The sequence below is a fragment of the Leuciscus leuciscus genome, assembly GCF_965113295.1.
Source record: "Leuciscus leuciscus genome assembly, chromosome: 15".
Classification (NCBI taxonomy): Eukaryota; Metazoa; Chordata; class Actinopteri; order Cypriniformes; family Leuciscidae; genus Leuciscus; species Leuciscus leuciscus.
In genome coordinates, this window is record NC_138739.1 from 9,195,943 (window position 1) to 9,217,287 (window position 21,345).

A 21,345-nucleotide genomic window follows, 5' to 3' on the forward strand; every position below is an offset into this window, starting at 1 on the left:
TGACAGTCAGATCTCACACCCCCCTGCGCTGATTGGACCCGATGATCCGGGAGCGGTGGATTTTTGCAAAACAAATAACACGCTCCAGGTGGAGTTAGAAGCTCGGGTTTTTTTCTAAAACCATCTTATTTATGTTGTTCTGTCGGATTATAGTGTCAATTTCACTGAATATGATCAAAAATTTTTTGCCGACGGCAGCTTTAAGTGATAAAAACAGTTGCAAATGTTGTACAAAAAACAGTAGGCCTACACATACCATACTCATCTTTGCACCAATAAAATATGCAACACCTTATGTTTTTTACTACCAAATTATATGTATCTAATTCATTTAAAATATCTTGCAATTTCAGGGCACATGAGTTCCCGAACATAATGCATGATGGCATACGCTTAGACCGATCCGAAGCGGTATTTGGGATAGTGTGGGTTTAGTGTGAATTCAGGGCACTGCACTTTGGTATTTTTAAGACATGGGACAGTCTTTCGCACTTAGTTCCTGTCACGTGCATGTGCTCTCAAGTGACCAAGACCACAAGTGTGGGTTTTTGGACAAGGCAATAGATTCAAAAGCAGAGTGTGCTATCAGCTCTTTAATCACTCTTGCGGTACTTCGATGTAATAGCTAATTTAAGTGGAACAAGCCTTTTATACACACTCAGAACCACTGAATCGAAACAAATGACTCGTGAAGGTTTTGAAGCTTCAGGCAGTGTTTTGAAATCGCCAATCACTCCTTTTCAGGTTAACTGATCCTCTTCAGTCTGTGGAGGTCAGACGTCTGCGAGTGAGAACATGAACACACTACTGCTTTACAGCTGCTTTGTACTTTGCTTGATTTTAAGCAATCTATTTTATAAAGCACTAGCCTAAACAAACGTGTCGACTTTACTAGAGTGCCGAATTGCAGAGCTCGTGCAAAAATATCCATTTTGCTATTATGATCAGATGATATGCTTTATTTTAAGAAATGCTTGCTGTTATCTTGTTTTAGAGAGGAAAGCGTGCAGCACATATTTACATATTCATTCAAACTTTGCTCTCAGTGTGGGCAGCATCATATGTTCACTAACAGTATATCGCTGTTCACAAACCATATTCATATATTTCAACAAGGAATCTTGCACACCTCAGATGAGCACCTTGAGTTCATCGCCTATAGCCGGGTTCAAACTGTATGATTTTGGCCATGATTTGTCCGTCTGAGACAAATTGAGCAAATCCTAAAATATTCCTCTGATCCCTGGCTAAAATCCGAAGTCTTTGAACTTTAGTTTGACATGTTCACCGACAGCCGATTAATGACTTTGCGATCATTTTTTTTTACCTCAGACGAAATTCTGTCAGTGTCAGAAGATTTGACTGTCAGTCCTGCAGTGACTCTCCTACGACAACCGTCAAATTGTCTTCTTTTTTCAAGAAAAGCCATGACCAAAATTAATATTAGAGGTTTCTTTGTAGCCCTCATTTCAATGGCTTCTTGGCTTACAGCAAGGATCATGTTCGTACAGTCTGACAAGCAACAATAGTAAAGGACTATTATAAATCGCGCAGTGTGAACTCGACCAACCTTACTTGGGCCGCGATCATGCAGAGCCCATGCTCATTGAGACAAACTTTCTTTAAAGATAGCAATCCTGCTCCTCATGCTCCCTCATTGTCTTCCTCTCAGGAGCCTCAGTGGAAGGAAGAGCAGAGTCGAGGGTCCGAGTTAGCTCACGTCGGCCACAATCCTGCGTGATGTCAGGCCTGGTTTGGATGCCAAACCTATTCGTGTCCTCACCAAAACCAGTATTCATATGCACACACACCCACTAGAAGACCTCTTGGGGAGTAAATTCCACCTGCACACAGCACCTCACCTTCACTGTATGGTGACTACACACATTTGTAGCCTAATGTACAAAAGAACATTTGTAATGTTGGTTTCCTTTGTGTTGCGCTACTCATATTTATATCTGCACATTAAAATAGCTCCAGGTGTGATCTGTGTGTGTAGTGATACTTAATGTACATTTGTTAAAGGGGTGGTTGAATATAATTTCACTTTTCTAACTTTAGTTAGTGTGTAATGTTGCTGTTTGAGCATAAACAACATCTGCAAAGTTATGATGCTCAAAGTTCAAAACAAAGGGAGATATTTGCTTTTAATGAAATTGCCTTTTAAGGACTACAACAAATGGCTGGTAGAGACTACATGACATTCCTCCAGGGTTAGTGACATCATGAACCCTAAAATTTACATAAACCCGCCCCCAGAACACGATTTATAGATTATCAAGACAGAATATGCTAATAAATGACTAGAAGATAACTACATATAAGCTCCATAAATTCATCAACTAACCATTCAGAAATGTTGTCTACATGTTGTCACTTCTTCTTCTTGAGTCTCTCCATCTTTCTGACTTCGGTTTGAACATAAAAGGCTAATAGTTTTAGAAATTTTCAGTGCATGTCTGTGTGAGGTAAAAGAACCCAAGCTGTTGTAGCTCCGCCCTCTGTGCCGGGAGCAGCAGCTCATTTGCATTTAAAGGAACAGATACAAAAACGTTGCATTTTTGCTCACCCTCAAAAAGCGACAATTTTAACATGCTATATAAAAATATCTGTGAGGTATTTTGAGCTAAAACTTCACATACACACTCAAAGACATCAAAGACTTGACTACCTTGATATTTCTGAGTGTTCTTTTTTAAAACATATAGTGTTTATTACTTTCTAATCATTCTATTTTCTATAGCATGTGCACTAGTATGCAATTAATAAAACTCAATGCAACTCACTTCAAATAAATTTAGATGCAAGTAGTCAAACACTCATTATAGCAATATGGGATATGTTTTTTTTATTTTATTTTTTTTATTCAGGTTGCTCAAATGGCTTATGGGTAAAGAAACCCATTTCCCCTCGGTTTTGTTGTCGGCTCTCTCGCCCACATGGGTGGGTGGCTGAAAGTCCCTTTCGTACTGTAGAGCAGCATGTATGTATTGTCGTTTACAGGTTTGTGGAGTGCTTCACAATAGTTATGAAGTACAAAACAAGCATAAATAACAAAAGGGAGCCTTTAAACATCCTTCATGTTAGGACTGTAAACATATATCAGCACATAGTCCAAATGCATTCACAGTTTTTCAGAGCGTTCCCTCATCACTCAGGTATTACAAGGTAAAGCTACCTTTGTGAGTACGTTCACGGTCACTCTCAGTCTTGTCGTCTCTCTTTCCAGAAAACGGACGTAGTATTTCGCTGAGATGGACCAGAGTCGATCTGGACATCCAAAAGTTATGTCACCATTCCTCAGGAACAACAACTTTATTGACAAACATGTCCCACCAGGCACTAGTTCTTTCTGGTCTAACCCAAAACCATGTTACATGTACACTCTAAACAAAAATGGTGCTAAATAGCACTAAAAGTGGTTCATTGGCTTGTAATCATAGGGGAACCACTTTAAGTGCCATATAGCACATACCTTTGTCAAATGGTGCTATGTAGAACCATAAGAGGTGCCATATAGCACCTTAACCACCCCAAAGAACCGCTAAAGAACCGCTGAAGAACCAAACTGGGCTTAACAGGTTCTTTAAATGGTAGTGGTGCTATATAGCACCTTAACCACCGCAAAGAACCCCTGAAGAACCGCTGAAGAACCATTTTTTTTTAGTGTGTAGGGCTTACGCCGCTTGAAACGAGTTTTGTTGCTGATTGCTCTAATCACAGCTTGCCTCTTATGCATGTAGGCAGACGCACTATTATAAAATACTGAATTTAACTGCACAATGGCTGCTAAAAAACAAAGCCAGCAAAGCTTGCAGTTCAGTCTCCATGTTTTTGTTTACACGGCCGTCAAGGACACAGGAATGAGTGCAGCCATGCCATCGTATCCGAAAGTCTCAGTTTTGGTCCTTTTACACTGAAATGCAACCCCAGAGATTTTGAACTAAAACAGGGTCTTGAGTGGTCCCAAAAGTCTCCGTTTTCGAGGGTCGAAAAAGCCGGAGTAAATGACAGTCGTACCAAAAGTTACGCACTAGTGTAAACAGGGCCTAACTGCCAGGTCTCACTGAAGATAGTGCTGGATCCTGGGCCACAGCTAAAGCAGTCCTGATGCGTCAGGCTTGAAGAGGGCAAGGCTAAAGGCCCGTTCTCACCAAGGATGATCAAAGATATAGTTCTATAAAACACTGACAGCCAATCAGAATCTATTCTAATTTAAGGGCTCGCGCATTTAAAATGGCAGACGACATATGTACATATTGACAATCGACATATTGCAGAAAAGTTAATCACCTAGGTCAAGAAAAATCCACTGTTTGACAGTCAAGCCCCTTTTCAAGAAAATGGAAATGAAAAACAAATTATACCGTCTGAATAAATGGTGAGAAGTATTACCTCAATACCTCATTTTTGTCTTGCTTCCTTTGAGGTTGCGTTGAAAAAGACCAGGTGTTGTTTTTATTCCACTACATTTAATACGTCAGCTAAATTCACTAGCCGCATTTCCATTACCCTTCAAATTGCGCAAACTGAAATTGCGAATTGATTTCGCGAAAACTCCCATTTATCGCAAACAAGTTTTTTACGCTCGCATGAGGTGGTTTTTTAAGCAATTCGAAAAATAAATATTTAGTAAAACTGCAATGGAAACAGTTTTGGTGCATTTACAGGTCACCTGACGTAGATGACGCGGGGTGTTTGGACAGAATACGAGACAGAGCTCTTTATTAAATTCATAAATGACAAAATAATTACAGGAATAATGGATTCTAAACTTCAAAGAAATGCCACAATCAAGACCTTGAAGCAGGAATGAGTGAGAAACACCCAGAAACACCTCGTATGTCGTACATACGACAAAAAACGTACGTTTTTTGTCGACATTTAGAAAAAAGCGCAAGAGTTTTGCGTAAATCTGTAATGGAAACGTGCCTACTGTTAGATTATTAGATCACTAGCTAGTAGCTTCACTCAAAGCATATTTGCTGAGGACATCTGCCGGTTAAAGCATGTGAATGCAAGAACAGCAAAAACATGTTCAATGATGTTGTACACGCTTTGAAACCGAGCTTAGAATAAACATAAGTTATCGTTCGTTGGTGTGGACGTAAATATAGTTATCGTTATAGTTATCACTCTAGATGTGAACGGGCCTTAATTGCTGCCGGACCACCTCCCAAGATGCCTTACGTTTGCCTCCCAACCCCCTTTTCAGTTCCACATGGGGGGCGCTGTGTTTGTTGCGGTTTTACCCTATACATAATTTTTAAAAGGTAGGCTAATTTACAATAAACATTCTAAATGTGTTGTATCTTAGCATAGTGTAGGACATTTATGCTGTGTAATATTAAATTTAATGTCTAATAGTTTCTATTCAAAATTAGGCTCAAAGAGTGAGGCTCCCCAGATCAGACAGTTACAGGCCGACAGTAAAGGAAAGGTAAGAGTAAGATACTGAGGACACACACTGATAGTCCATTGGCTTCAAACTGATAGGCAAACACATCGAGATTATGCAACCTACCATACAAGCAGGATATCCCACTCATGGGCGTCGGAAGAAAAAAAAAAAGTGGGTGGGTCCTTCCCCAGAAAAATGTTACTGGAGTAAATACCATTTCATGTATTCTGGTGCTTTTAATTAAAACAAGTAAACTAAACTCCACTTCACGTCGGGCGGTTCTTTGCCTCCACATCGTGCATTAAATGCACAGCTATCCGTGGATTATCCCGCTAATACCATGGTAATTTGCCAGCAATGACAATTTAAAGCTGTTTTTGATGTTTGCAACGCAATATTTGACTGGAAAGGTACAACGGGCAGTTACTTTCGTCAGTTGCGGCTCGTTGAGAAATATAATGTAGCGATTCAGCGGAAATGGAGTTTAGGGAATTAGAAATGGAATTAGGGAATTCCCTAATAATTGGATTTGACTGACGGCGGCTCTGAAAAGCGAACATGACAAATGCGCTGAATTAGAGACGGTAAAAGTAAGTGGGTCCAATATCATTGGTCTTAAAAAGTGGGTGGGTCTTGTCCCACCCATATACAATGATTCCGACGCCCATGATCCCACTTCATTTTATTATTATTACTTTTTTTTTTTTTTTTTTTTACTCCACCCCCACATAAATTCCTTTTTTTGGATGATATTCTTGTCTCCTCGCAGCAATGTGCTTTTTTCAAAGTTTCTCATTAATGTTTAATGGCTGTAGATTAAAGGGTAAATGGTCATTTTCTGTTCAGTTCAGAGTGTTCAGATTATCAACTGTTGATACCTTATTTAAAATATATTATTTCAAGCAGTTTTGTGTAGAGAGGAAGTCAGAGTGTGAGGTTAATGAAAGTAGGACAGGAAGAAGCTCTCCACAAACTAAAACACACATCGACCCAATGGCCACATACAAACTATTTGTCAGATCAAACCACATTTCTGTAGAAAACCGACCTCAGTAGGTTTCAGTTTGACTGAGTGACGAGCCTCTGGTGTCTAACCTCAACAAGACTGGCAATGAGAAATGGTATGAAGTTTAATCTTGTCTTTTATTTGTACGTTTTGCCATTTAGAACAACTGAGAATTATTACAAATTTAAAATAAAATAAAAATGTACCATGCAATTTTAGGAGGATTTATACAATATTTCATTCCTACTTTACATTTTTAAAATTCCTTTCAAACATAATCAATATTAAATGATAAAAATAATGTTTTTTTATTTATTTATTTTTTATTAAGAACAGTTAAGTCTCAGAAGAACATATGTAGATAACTATACATACTTTCAGTGTGTGTGTGTGTGTGTGTGTGTGTGTGTGTGTGTGTGTGAGTGTGTGTGTGTGTGTGTGTGTAAACTAGGAGGGTCTTCAAACTGGGGAGGATTCACACCAGATGAACAGTTCTGCTGGGTTTGTTTAAATCAGCGGATAGTGTTTTTAGGTCAGACTGTTCACTAAACCGTTAAAGAAAATGTTTCACACGTTTGTTTTGTTGTGTTTGTGCTGGTGGCGTCTGATTGGTAAGTTATAACAGCATTTTTATGGCTTAATGTCGCAATGTTACAGATTCAGGTCTGTGTTTGATATCTTTGTTTAAGTGCGCATGGTCTCACAGGAATATAATGAAAACTATTATAGTGAAATTCAATTTCTCAAATTTAATTTTTAAAGTTTTTTTAAGATTGATGCATTTTTCTCAGAATATCTTAATTTTAAAGATTATTACAGAAACATTTATTTATTTAGTTATTTAGCAGATGGTATGACGTACAAATGGAAATCTGTATAAAACATTTGCAATAATCATGAACAACAACAAACGTCATGAAATTCTTCAGTTCACATACAAACATTACAAATCAAAATTTTAGTCTTTGTAAACCAACAAGAGGATTAATGTGACAAACGTTCATCAGGTGTGTTCGGTGAGTCAGTGTCAGTGATGGAGGGAGATTCAGTCACTTTACACACAGATGTTACTAAAATACGTGAAAACGATGACATACTGTGGAAATTTGGAGCTGAAAACGTTCTGATAGCTCGAATCAGTGGAGCTGCTGGAGTCTTCCCCACATATGATGATGTTCCTGATGGGAGATTCAGAGACAGACTGAAGCTGGACGATCAAACTGGATCTCTGACCATCACAAACACCACAACTGAACATACTGGAGATTATCAACTAGTGATAAGGGGAGTGAAACTGTTATCAAAAACATTCAGTGTTTCCGTCTATGGTGAGTTGAGAGGTTATTTGTAACTTAAAGATTAAACAGACGACAATCTGTTGTTATTAATTTTTATAATCCACATTTCTGTTTATTCTCTCATGTTTTCCAGCTCGTCTGCCTGTTCCTGTCATCAGCAGTAACTCTTCACACTGTTCTTCATCATCATCATCATGTTCATTGGTGTGTTCATCAGTGTTGAATGTGTGTGATGCGACTCTCTCCTGGTACAAAGGAATCAGTGTATTGTCCAGCATCAGTGTGTGTGATCTCAGCATCAGTCTCTCTCTACCTCTGGAGGTGGAATATCAGGATAAAAACCCCTACAGCTGTGTGCTGAACAATCCCATCAGCAACCAGACCACACATCTGGACATCAACACACTCTGTCACACATGTGCAGGTACAACAGCACTGATGATATATTATTGTATTGTTATATTAAATCCTATTTTATCAATTTTTATTTATTTTTTTAGAAGTCCATGACCACTGTTGTGGTCCTACTGAAGCTGTTATCCGATTGGCTCTCTGTGCTCTGGTGGGCGTGGCTACTGTGGCTTTTCTGTTTTATGACATCAGATCTACAAGAGGAGTCAGATAGACACATCATAAATATGATGTAAGGATGTGAAGATTTTGTTCTCTCGAAAACATGGGATTTTGCACTCGTTTTATGTGATATTCCTGAATGTACAATTTGCTTTATATCGTATTTGGTTTAATCACATTCATTTTATAATAGACTCTTGTTTATGGTTTATATAGAATATTTTATATAAGTGGTATTTAGATGTCTGATCTGAGTAGTGTCAGAGTAAATATTGTGGTGTAATCTGTGATGTGTGATGACCTCTAGCGGTGAGTTTGAGGAACTGTAGATTCAGCATTAAACACTGATGCTGTTTGACCATCATAGACTGAACATGCTACACACACACACACACACACACACACAGCACACACACACACACACACACACACACACACACACACACACACACACACACACACACACACACACACACACACACACACACACACACACACACACACACACACACACACACACACACACACACACACACACACACACACACACACAAAACACACACACACACACACACACACAAAACACACACACACACACACACACACACACACACATCTAACTACTACTGTACGTCTGCACAGTGAAATCAAACAGCTGAGAATCTCAAGGTTTCTACAAAGACATAGGCTACTAGTACGGTAAATTACCTTATCCTTGGACAACAGACGCGTTTGCTAAATAAGATAAACACACATACACTAAACATTAATTTGCACAATAAAGAAACATTTTCCTCTCACTCAGTGGTGTAGTGGTAAAAAAAGAGGTGGGTAAACTATAAATTCTGGTGGACCACGACGTGGTCACCCGGTAAGGTGGGCCACTGCCTACCGGTGTACGTGTATCCTGATGACATCGCTATATCATTGGATGGTACTACCAAGGTGTTGTAGTATAACTACAGGACATCAGTGATGTGTGAACTGAATTTGGCAACAATACAGTGAATTACAGTGAAGTTATTGAATATTTTTCATAATAAAAATCATCAAAAAGATACATTTACAATTTTACATACAATTAAAAACTTTTTTTTTTTCAAAATAAGTGTTGTAGTATAACCATCAGAACAGCAGTGATGTGTGAACTGAATTTGGCAACAATACAGTGAATTACAGTGAAGTTATTGAATATTGTTCATAAAAATCATACATTTACAATTGTATATACAATTTAAAATATATTTTTCCCAAAATAAGTGTTGTAGTATAACCATCAGGACATCAGTGATGTGTAAACTGAATTTGGCAACAATGCAGTGAATTACAGTGAAGTTATTGAATATTTTTCATAATAAAAATCATCAACATGATACATTTACAATCAAATTAAAAATATATTTTTTTCCAAAATAAGTGTTGTAGTATAACCATCAGGACAGCAGTGATGTGCGAACTGAATTTGGCAACAATACAGTGAATTACAGTGCAGTTATTGAATACTTTTCATAAATAATAATCATAAAAATTATGCAAAAAGATATTTATACAAAATAAGTGTTGTAGTATAACCATCAGGACAGCAGTGATGTGTGAACTTATTTTGATGACACTATAGTGTGTGACAGTGAAGTTATTGACTGTTTTCGGGTTTTGCACTTTTCAGACGGTCCCTTCGGATCTGCCTCTCTGCCGCCTGAGATCAATGTATTTTGTCCACTGCGAGGGAAAGCTCGTTTTGAGAAAAAATAGGTTGTAGCTGCTTGTCTACATACTACGATTAAAAAGAGGTGTTATTTGTGTAGTAACAACATTTAGCTCACGAGTTATTGACCCGGGAATCTGTGAATTTACTGCCAACTTTACTCAACTCGGCGCGCTGCGCTCTCTGCTCCGTGTTTGCGCGCTGCGCGTTCTGCTCTGTAGTTAACGGCCCAAATGCTCGAATCATGTGCCGATCGGCGATCACGCACTGGAAAAGCAAAGTCCGCTCAAATATCGTGAAATTTAGAGGTGGATAAACGCACTTTGGAGGTGGGCAAACGCTATTTCCAAATTTTGGGAGGTGCGTAAACGGCGTTTACGTGCGTTTAGCCTCCACTACATCCCTGCTCTCACTATAACATCTGTATGTGATACTTGCCTCTTGTAGAGCTCCTGTGGCGATAGTAAAGCACACCAGCTGTTACAGCCAGGAGAAGAACAGCGACACCTGCTGATATTTCTAATATTACAGCAACTGAGAGCGGACCTGGAGCTGAAACAAGAGTTTGTAGTGCGAGTCAGTTTGTCATTGTCAGTCTGATCCATAACGAACAACAAAACCTCTTTAGTCACATAGCCTGTTTTTCGCCTACTATATAGGCTAGGCTACGTTAGTGAAGTATGCGATTCGGATGCAGCCTCTATGAGTCCGATTCAGTTTAAACTAGGGGTATGTTTACACGACAATGATTTACCAGTTAACAGTTTTTCCTTTGCGTTTTTCACGTACAGACAACATTATCAAAACGATCCCGGTTCACATGGATCGACGAAAATGACTAAAAATGATTATTCATGTCAGGCCAGTAGGTGGCGATGTCACTAACACTACGTGCCTATAGACTGAACACATAATAGGACACATGCGCATGACACAAATTCGCCACCTTGGAATTATAAGGTTCTATCTGCATTCTGACTGGTTTTGAGATATTGAGCTTTAAAGTTTTCGCATTCCATTCGACTGTGTAGAAAGAACCTTTTTATTTTCTAAATAAAAAGTTCCAAAATGTACACAACTTAAAAAACAACATCACATAATGTAAAGAAGTGGTCACCGAATAAGAAAATGTGAATAACTAAATTTTTACAAAAATGTCAGATAGAACCTTATAATTCACAATTTGACGTATTTTTTTTATAAATTTTTGTAGTTTACAAAGAGACTATAACGGTATCGATTTCAAAATAGCTAAACATTAAGCCTAAATTGTGGTTAAAGAAATGTCCTTATTCATATACTTGGATTCTCAACTCTGCTGGAATTATTTTTTTGACCACGTATTACACATGTATATGTAGGCTATAATATACACAGTACAATGCATTATCACATTAAAATATAACTTTCCACATTATAATAGGATATTTAAACACTCTTTGAATAATGTAAACTCTTTCCTTACGATCATTATAGGCTACCATACAAACAATTACAAGTTCTTTACATATTTACATAGCCTACTTTAAAAACAAAACATCAAATCCTTATTGGTAGATGTTGAAGAGAACATAACTGTTAAAAACTAATGGATCATCAGTGGAAAAACAAAACAGTTGAAAGTGATTCTGTTCTGTTCAATGACGCAGATCAAGAGAAAAAGCTCTGAATGTCACTGATATAATAAACATGATGATATGATTTAAACATAACCTGCTTTCAAACATAATGACTCACCATGAACAGTAACATTGAAGATCTTTCTAGTGTCGCTGTCCTTGATGATCACTAGTGTATATTCTCCAGAGTCTTCGGTTCTGGTGTTCATGATGGTCAGAGATCCAGTCTGATGATCCAGCTTCAGTCTGCCTCTGAATCTCTCAGTTTTATTATTAATATTACACTGAACATCTGTACAGATATAACTGAGATTTCCATTGATTTGAGCGATGCGAGTGTTATTAAAATACCATTTAATATTTTCTTGTTGGTTAGTTTTAACACTAGTGCATAGAGGGACTGAATCTCCCTCCTTCACGGACACTTCAACTGGATCAACACCAGACACACCTGAAGAAATGAACAGAAAATGATAAATCATGTCTGGGAAAGTGGAAGAACAATATACAACAGGAAAGTGTTTTTTCTACAGATCAAACAAACTGCATAAGTAAATAACTGATTCACACATTCACTCATCAGACAAACCTACATAGATTACACAATGTTTATTGTACATCATAATATACACCATATACAACCCACATATTGATATTGCATTTATTTGTATTCATACAACTATACACCTACACCTAAAAGACTAATTTCAAAGGAGTGAAAAAATAATTTAGTGACATTTTTCAACACATTATTTAAATTAAAACATTATAATATTCAAAATTATATTTAAAAAATTATTTAAGACAGTGACAACGCTTTTTAATATAATTGCTCGGCTACACTGGAGACCAGCCTAAACAACACACTGAGTTTAAATGTTAAATTAAGTGTGTGTGTGTGTGTGTGTGTGTGTGTGTGTGTGTGTGTGTGTGTGTGAGAGAGAGAGAGAGAGAGAGAGAGGCGCGGGCGCAATCGAAAAGTCGCAAAGTGTTTACATTTGTGTGCGTGTGTGTGTGTGAGTGAGGCGCGGGCGCGATCGAACAGTGGAAACATAAAAAGGAAAACAAATATATTAATCTGAAATGTAGCAAATTAATTTTCAATTCATTCAGGTACAATAACCAAACATATCTCAAGGTCTTTTTGTCTTTTTAGTAATTTAATTAATAAACTAATTATATAAAACTATTGTCAGTGCACTACAAATAAACTGGTTCTATGCCTTTACTTTATTAATAAAACTTATTTAAAAAATACAAGGCTTAAGTAATTTCTTTTTCTTTTGGTGGAACAGCCTGAGACATGCACAAGCCTTCTGCATTTTTGTTTTGCTTTTCCCTCCATTGTACCGAACTCGTACCGAACCGTGATGTCTGAACCGAGGTATGAACCGAACCGTGACTTCTGTGTACTGTTCCACCCCTAGAACGTGCATGTTATGTGTACATTATGTCCAGGAGCGAAGACTTTGTCGACATCCGTTGTAAGCAACTCTAATTTAATGAAGCATCTCATGTTTTGAAGAAAATACTTGAGGTACAGAATGTCTACCAGACCAGTTGTCTGACATTTGGAATTTATTTCATTAAGAATAAGACTACAGAGCTAAACACACTTTTTTGTTGTTTAAAAGTTTACTTTTGTTGTGAACAAAACACTTGGAAGTACAGGTTGTTTACTTGACCAGTTGTCTCTGGTTGAGAGAGTTTGATTTAATTTGCATATTTAACTCCATATAAAGAGTTAAATGCACTTTATATGGTGTAACTATTTACTTTTCTTACAAAGATAATGCTTGAAGTGCAGGATAAACCTCTTGCTGTCTGTCGACGTGCAATAAATATCGAAAGTTATGTACAAACACCTGTGTGTTCTACTCATTTCAACTGACTTGTGAAAACTGCTAAAAAAAATCAAAATTCTTTGACATATAGCAATTTTTTTTTACATTTTTTTTTACAGTAACTACTTTTATTATAGAGTAATTCAGTTACTAACTCAGTTACTTTTTGGAACAAGTAGTGAGTAACTATAACTAATTACTTTTTTAAAGTAACGTTCCCAACACTGCAGATATCTGATGTCTGACGAAGAGCCTTTGTGCTCGATACGTTATCGAGTCTATTATTACATATTTCTAGCTATTTGTAAACTAAAAGAAAAGCCTTTATCTGTTCTTGTTTATGTTCTTCATGTGTGTTTGGTGATGAAACAAATGAAATACAGTGAGTGTATGTAGGTACAAGATTACTTATAGTCAACAGAATGTTTTTAACCTATAAAATTTAGGTTAAATGTTGTAGATGCTACACATTCTAGACCACGTGTCTTGTGTAATTTAGAATAAGTGTCTAACTGGAATTAATTTCAAGTTACTTGTGTGAATATGTCAAATTTTTTTGTCTCGTACATGAAACACTGCTATTTCCCATATAGCTGCAGTAAAACCATGTACAGGAGGCCACAATGCGATTCACAAGTGCATTATAATTTTTGAACAGGCTTCTGAGGGCGTGTTCACACTTGACGTCTTTTTTTAAGCTGTTTTATATTATATCCTATGGAGTAAACCATACAGTATATTCAAAAAAGTCCTGGGCGCTGTTTTAACTCATTGTGCTCCAAAACTAGTAAAATAAGTCCATCTACTAGGATCTTCACCATTTTTTCTTGTTTTTATGGAAACAACAGATCTAGCTACTCGCTTTGTCATTGGTCAGCTGTCAAAAAGGCGTTTGATGTAGGGCGTTTTTTTTCAGAAAAGTTTAACTTTATTCAACTTGAAAAGATGCTCTGAGCTGCCGAAAAAAACGTCGGTGGTTGCGTTTAAAGACATGCGCACAAAAAGTGCCCTTATGAACTTTTTCATTCATTTATACCTTTAAAATTCAAATGTTATACTTGATTTAATCTGTATTCTTCTGAAATCATCATGACCAGTATAGATTAAGTTGAGTCTGGTGTCCGCAAATCTGCGTCCAGAACAGATCAAACTAAAGGCCCAATGAAAGGAGCATCTGGCACATCATGTGTCATATCAGTCTATCACTGACTTAGCAAGTTGAAGCATAGTGACTAAGAAAACCACTTTTTTGTATGGACAAGCATGGAGCAGTTCAACTCAAAGATGAGAACTGACGAGTCTGTGTTCGTGAGATCCACGTAACTCGGCTGATGTGAGTCTCTGTGTGACATCGGGTCCCTAATGAACGAATAACTGAAAGTTTCCCAGACAGCTAGTGTACCTCTAAACTGTGGAGTCCCACAGGGATCAATCCTCGGGCCAGTATTGTTTACCCTGTACAAACTACCTCTGGCTTCCATTTTTAATAAATACGGCATATCCTTTCATCTATACGCTGATGATATTTTCCTAAAACATAACGATAAAAATGATTTACAACTCCTGTTGGCCTGTTTATATGAACCTAAGCTTTGGCTTTCAAGTAATTTTCTAAATTTAAACGAAAAATAAAACTGAAATAATTATATTTGGGCCCAAGGAAAACTGTGTGCTTGATGTTGACCGTGGTTCTCTTGCCCCATATCAAACTCAATGTTTAAGCCAATGAGCATTAAGCTGTGTCATCAGCAACCTAGTCTTCACAGTCGAGGGAAAGCAGCCGCCGTCTCAGTAGACTATTTCAAGATTTAAGTTAACATGACATCATAAGTCAAACCCACGCTTGGACACATTTGTAATCAGTTAATCGCTCATCACAAAACAGCATTGTTTTTGGGTTATGCACGAACAGAACATGGAAAAATTTTTGCAGTTTGTATCTTGCGATAAAGCATCCATGGATATATGTCTGTTCAGAGTTTGACCTCTGACTTTTATTTAACTGTTTGCCAAACATGCTTTGATGATTCAGTAGTTGATTACGCTGTCAGACTGTGATGTTCATAAATAGCAGGACAGGAAGAAGACCTTCACCTACAAAAGACATACATAAATAGTCAGTCTCCTGCACAAGATGTTTGTCCAACAGATTAAAAAAACTTTTCTGAAGAAACCAAACCACAGGTTTCAGTTCCTCTCAGAAGCTGAAGTCCATATGATAAGAGTCAGAAAAATATTTATATGTTGCCTAACTACATTTATAACATGTTCAGTGGAAGTGTGTGTGTGTGTGTGTGTGTGTGTGTGTGTGCGTGTGTGTGTGTGTGTGTGTGTGTGTGTGTCGTGGGAGGATTCACACATCAGACGAAGAGCTTGAGTGTTTTCAGTGGATGATCTTCTCACTGAACAACTGAAGAAAACTGTTCAAATGCGTGTTTTGTTCTGTTTGTGTTGGTGGCATATGATCTGTAAGTTATGAAACATTTTTATGGCTTAATATCAGTAACAAGCTAGGATTTATTGTTTATTTGCAGTTCTTCACAGATTAATCAAATTAAACTTATTGTGAGATCTGAATAATGGAAATGACTGTAATGAATTTGCATTTCTCTTCACTTTTTGTATCAGTTCACATTTAAACTTCACCTAACTGACGTTAGGCTTTGTAAACTAACATAGACTCAATCTGTTCTTGTTCGTGTTCTTCAGGTGTGTTTGCTGTTGAAACAAATGAAACACAGTCAGTGTCAGTCATGGAGGGAGAATCTGTGCTTCTACACACTGATGTTACTGAAATACACACACATGACGACATACTGTGGAAATATGGAGCAGAAGAGTCTCTGATAGCTAAAATAAACAGAGATTCTGGAATCTTCTCCACATATGATGATGTTCCTGATGGGAGATTCAGAGACAGACTGAAGCTGGATCATCAAACTGGATCTCTGACCATCACAAACATCACAACTGAACATGCTGGACTCTATGAAGTAAAGATAATCGCATCTGAACTGTCATCAAAAACATTCAACGTTTCTGTCTATGGTGAGTACAGATCATTTTAAGTTCTTCACATTTATTGACAGTAGTGGTTCTATTAATATTAAGGTGAGACAGATTCTGTGTCGTAGCGCTAGTTTATGATTGGCCGCTAGTTTTACATAAACATGCAGACACACTTTGGTAGTAGATGTCATGTCTATTGTATTTGCATAATTCAGCCTGAGGGAGGCGATCTAATGTTGATTGACAGGCTCAGGCTCATAGAAAGGTCAGAATCACATGGATTTATACAGGATGTTGAATGCTTGAATCTGATTGGTTGACGAACGTTCTGAGGCTTCAGTTATTTTCAGGGAAACAGCTAAAGTAGTTCCAGGCAGGTTTTGACCGCATTACCGTTCCATATCACTTCACCAAATTATTTCAGTTCTTTCAAAGGTCCTTACAACCCTTAACAGCAAAATAACCAAAACCCACAGCGACACCAAACAAGCAAAAAATAAAGTAAACAATAGGATAAAAACAACATATTATTTCAATGTTTTTTTTTGTGACAAAATTATGTTTTATTATGTCCAGACAGCACATACTCTCTTTCTCCCACTCAAACGCACGCACACAAACACACTGTACAGATACACACTTACACACAGCAAAATACTCTCAGTGACAATCAGTGTAATTAATCACTTAATTATCTCATTAACTTAAACTGCTTCAGTGTTAATTTTAACACCCTGTAGTGTGGACACATATGTACACTGAGGAGTGTTAATTTAACACTGGGGATTTTGCTGTGCAGAAATGTGTTTTCAGCACTGCTTTGACGATTTTATCAGTAAAATAGTTGAACAACTTTAAAGTTACATGACTTTTCTCATTAGCGAGGGAATAACGGTGCTGTTTTTGAAGCCGATAAACTTACAGTAGAGACGCCGCTGCCAAACACTGTTGACAGACACACAGACTCAGGTAATTCACACACGCTTAATCTCTCTCTCTCTCTCTCTAAAATGACGTTTTGGACTCAGCAACAGAGGCTTGGGATTAGATGCGTCAGAAATTAGTCCTACACACAAGAGTGTTTTAAGGACAGCACGTCCAACAACATTCATATGAGCTCATTTAAACTGAATGATTTATATGTTTACTCATTTGTTACGCTACTCCACACATCCCTCTGCCAACAGACATGTTTACAATCTGACTTACTTGTTGCTGAACTGATAATGGGGTCTGTCCAAATACACACACTTGAGGTTTTAGCCATTTGACAGCGGATGTATGCGACATGAAATAAGTGTGTAAGACTGTCTCAGGTCTGAAAAGTGCAGTACACTTAAAGGGATACTTCACCGTTTTTTCATATTAAACTATGTTATTCCCTTAACTAAGACGAGTTGATACATACCTCTATCGTCTCAGTGCGTGCACTAAATCCCTCTGTCTTGCGGCGAAACTTTGTTAGCCCAGTTCATTTAATATGGGCCAAGCAGAGAAGCTACCAAACACCTCCACGTTTTCCCTATTTAAATACAGTTACTCGCGAAGTGTAACTCGACCTAGGACGGTGACACAAAACAAAACGTTGCGCTTTTCTAAGCGTGTAAAATGGATAACTATTTTGTATGGCGGAATACCATAGCAAGTGCTTGTAAGCACTTCGACTTGGCGCAGTAATATCTTCACTAGAGGGAGCGGGGGCCGGTGAGAGGATTTTTCACGAGTGAAGATATTACTGCGCCAAGTCGAAGTGCTTACAAGCACTTGCTATGGTATTCCGCCATACAAAATAGTTATCCATTTTACAGCTTAGAAAAGCGCAACGTTTTGTTTTGTGTCACCGTCCTAGGTCGAGTTACACTTCGCGAGTAACTGTATTTAAATAGGGAAAACGTGGAGGTGTTTGGTATCTTCTCTGCTTGGCCCATATTAAATGAACTGGGCTAACAAAGTTTCGCCGCAAGACAGAGGGATTTAGTGCACGCACTGAGACAATAGAGGTATGTATCAACTCGTCTTAGTTAAGGGAATAACATAGTTTAATATGAAAAAACGGTGAAGTATCCCTTTAACACACGCTAAATCCACACTCTTTAAGGCCCTGTCACAAATAGTACACTACATGTGTTCTTGCGGTCTTGTGGACTTACAATGGTCACTATGTGCTCACAAGACCCTAGATCAGGGACTCCGGTCCTGGAGGGCCACTGTCCTGCAGAGTTTAGCCCTAATTAAACATCTGAACAAGGCAATCAATGTTTTCAGGATTACTAGATAGATACAGGCAGGTGAGTTTTTATCAGGGCTGAAGCTAAACTCTGCAGGACAGTGGCCCTCCAGGACCGAAGTTGCCTATCCCTGCCCTAGATTGTCCCATTTGTCCGTTTAGTTTTCAGAAGGGTGCCCGCGAGTTCCCCCTTTGCGGCCGATATACGCCCTTGATGCACACTTTTGCAGAGTCGCACTGAAGTGAACTCCACAGACTTCAAACTTACCCGACAGTCAAAGCGGCGTTACGTTATGAAAGTGTGGACTCAGAGGAAGACCGCGAGGGCTTAGGGTGCCATTTGGGACAGGGCCTAATTGTCCTTTAGAGCGGTCTTTGAGGCTAAAGCCCAAACTTAGTTTTTTTGTGTGTGTGTGTGTGTGTGTGTGTGTGTGTGTGTACACAGTGTATGTGTACAGTCAAACGCATAGCCTTTCAAACTATACTCCATTTGATAGCATGCGCGAACGACACGTACGCTCTAGAAAGATTCATCTTTGCCCAGAGTCTGCGCTATTTTTCTCCAAAAGTTATGACTGATAAAAATGTCTTTGTATTCTTTTATGCTAAAGTTGTGGATCTCATAACCTCCTCACACAAGCATGCGGGCGTCTGATGTTATTGTCGTCTCTGGTATTTTATTGTTGTTCTGTCTCTACTTTCATTTTTATACTGTGAAACAACAGGCCAGTGTTGCCACCTTGTGGAACAACTCATTAGTGCAAAACAAATTTTGTGCAACCAAAATACGTGCAAACTAAATTACGTGTAAGCCTACTTTTACATGAGTAGGCTACATTGTAAGTGATGTAGCCTATCTGTACTTTTACTGCATTCATTTCCCACATTTGTGGTCATATAATGCTTGTTTTAATTTAATTTTTTTCCATCAACGTCATGGATTTTATTTTCGACATATTGACATAATCTGTATTTTTATTTTCCGAACAAAGCCAGCTTGTTGAATATCACAATCCTATTGTGTCATTGCTTTTTTCTCCCTCAGAAGTCCATGTTCATTGCTGTGGTTCTACTGAAGCTGTGATCCGATTGGTCCTCTCTGCTCTGGTGGGCGTGGCTACTGTCGCTGTTGTGCTTTATGACATCAGATCCAGAAGATCAAGAAACTGATATCATAAACATTGTGACATATCTCAGAGTTTTAATCAGATGCAAATGGAATTATCAAGTTTATAAAAATATACTTGTGATTTTTTTTATGGAAAAATAAATCACTGTTTGATGAAAGAAATATATTGAAGTATACAGTGTACTTTTTATATGATATTCAAATATTGTTTGCTTCAAATTGAACTTTGTTTAATTGTATTATTCTCATTATATACTCTTGATTATGGTTTATATATTTCATATAAGTGGTATTTAGATGTCTGATCTGAGTAGTGTCAGAGTAAATATTGTGGTGTAATCTGTGATGTGTGATGACCTCTAGCGGTGAGTTTCAGGAACTGTAGATTCATCATTAAACACTGATGCTGTTTGACCATCATCTATAGACCCAAAAAGAGTCTATTAAAGTGACAGAGAAATAATAATATGTCAAACATCTCAGATCAAACTAGAGACCAACACTGATATATAATGAATTATTTAGATTTTTTAGAATAGCTGATCCGAGAAGTAAAATTACTTTAAAAATTAATTCAGAAAAATAAAATGATCAGATAATATTGTATTATTGTAAATATAAATAAACAGAAAAAAAAATAAAACTCTGATACCTGAAACTTGCAGATAATTTCAGCAATAAAAGTTTTACAAGTTCTCAGATCATCCAGAAAAGTTGAAGTTGACACAATGTGAATATGTTTTTAAAGTGTGTTTCTAGATTGTTCCAGAAGTGACTGTTAAAGTCTCTCATATTTACAGTCTTAAATCACACACTGTGTCAAATATGAAACAGTAATAATGTGATGAAAAGCTTCAGGGTTTGAACATTTCTAAGAATTTAAGACAAAGTAAATAAAATAAAAATAAAATAATTCTTACAATAATCAAATCATTTTATGGTAAAATTGTCCTATGTAACTTTTTACATTATAATCACAGAGAATATATATAAAGCTCTATACAAAAATAATTTATAAATATTAAATATTTGATGTTTTGCACGTCATGTGACCATCAACTGACATCAGAGAACTGTGATCATGTAATTGTGTCGTTTAATTATTGAAATTAACTTACCAAACGCTTTAAGTGTGTGTGTGTAGTTCAGTGTGACGTGTTGAAGGTATTTACTGAAATATAATAATAATAATAAACTTATTTTTGATCAGTTAGTTGTCAAGGCAACATTTAGTTTAGTTTATGTTGAAGTACTAAAACTGTATCCATGTATAAATAAAAATTAATAAAACTAGGCATATATTTAAAAGTATATATAAAGATTACGAAAATCAAAATGACTAAAACTTTAAATTAAAATGAACACAGAAAAAATTTAATATTTAATGATATAAAACAAGACTAGCACAATCTTTTCACTGAAAATATAAATTGTTTAAATAATGATAATTCATAACAATGAAATAGTTTATTTAAAATGTTGCATTTATTCACATTCTGGAGTACAAACATGCAAAAGTGACATTTCAAAAGAG

The 21,345-nt window shown here is 37.2% G+C and overlaps 3 protein-coding genes across 2 annotated transcripts; 2 read left to right on the plus strand and 1 right to left on the minus strand.

Moving 5' to 3' along the window:
* LOC309476063 (uncharacterized protein) overlaps window positions 1–21,345 on the minus strand; it is a 204,092-nt gene that overhangs the window by 37,882 nt on the left and 144,865 nt on the right.
* LOC309476211 (SLAM family member 5-like) lies at window positions 6,908–8,611 on the plus strand. The gene is made up of 4 exons (XM_082139462.1): window positions 6,908–7,018; window positions 7,415–7,735; window positions 7,839–8,129; window positions 8,206–8,611. Exons 1-4 carry the CDS (start codon window positions 6,970–6,972, stop codon window positions 8,328–8,330), a joined length of 786 nt encoding a protein of 261 aa, XP_081995588.1. The 5' UTR covers window positions 6,908–6,969; the 3' UTR covers window positions 8,331–8,611.
* Window positions 10,580–19,977, plus strand: LOC309476293 (uncharacterized protein). Its single transcript, XM_082139583.1, has 4 exons — window positions 10,580–15,760; window positions 15,797–15,914; window positions 16,156–16,494; window positions 19,728–19,977. Exons 2-4 carry the CDS (start codon window positions 15,875–15,877, stop codon window positions 19,850–19,852), a joined length of 504 nt encoding a protein of 167 aa, XP_081995709.1. The 5' UTR covers window positions 10,580–15,760; window positions 15,797–15,874; the 3' UTR covers window positions 19,853–19,977.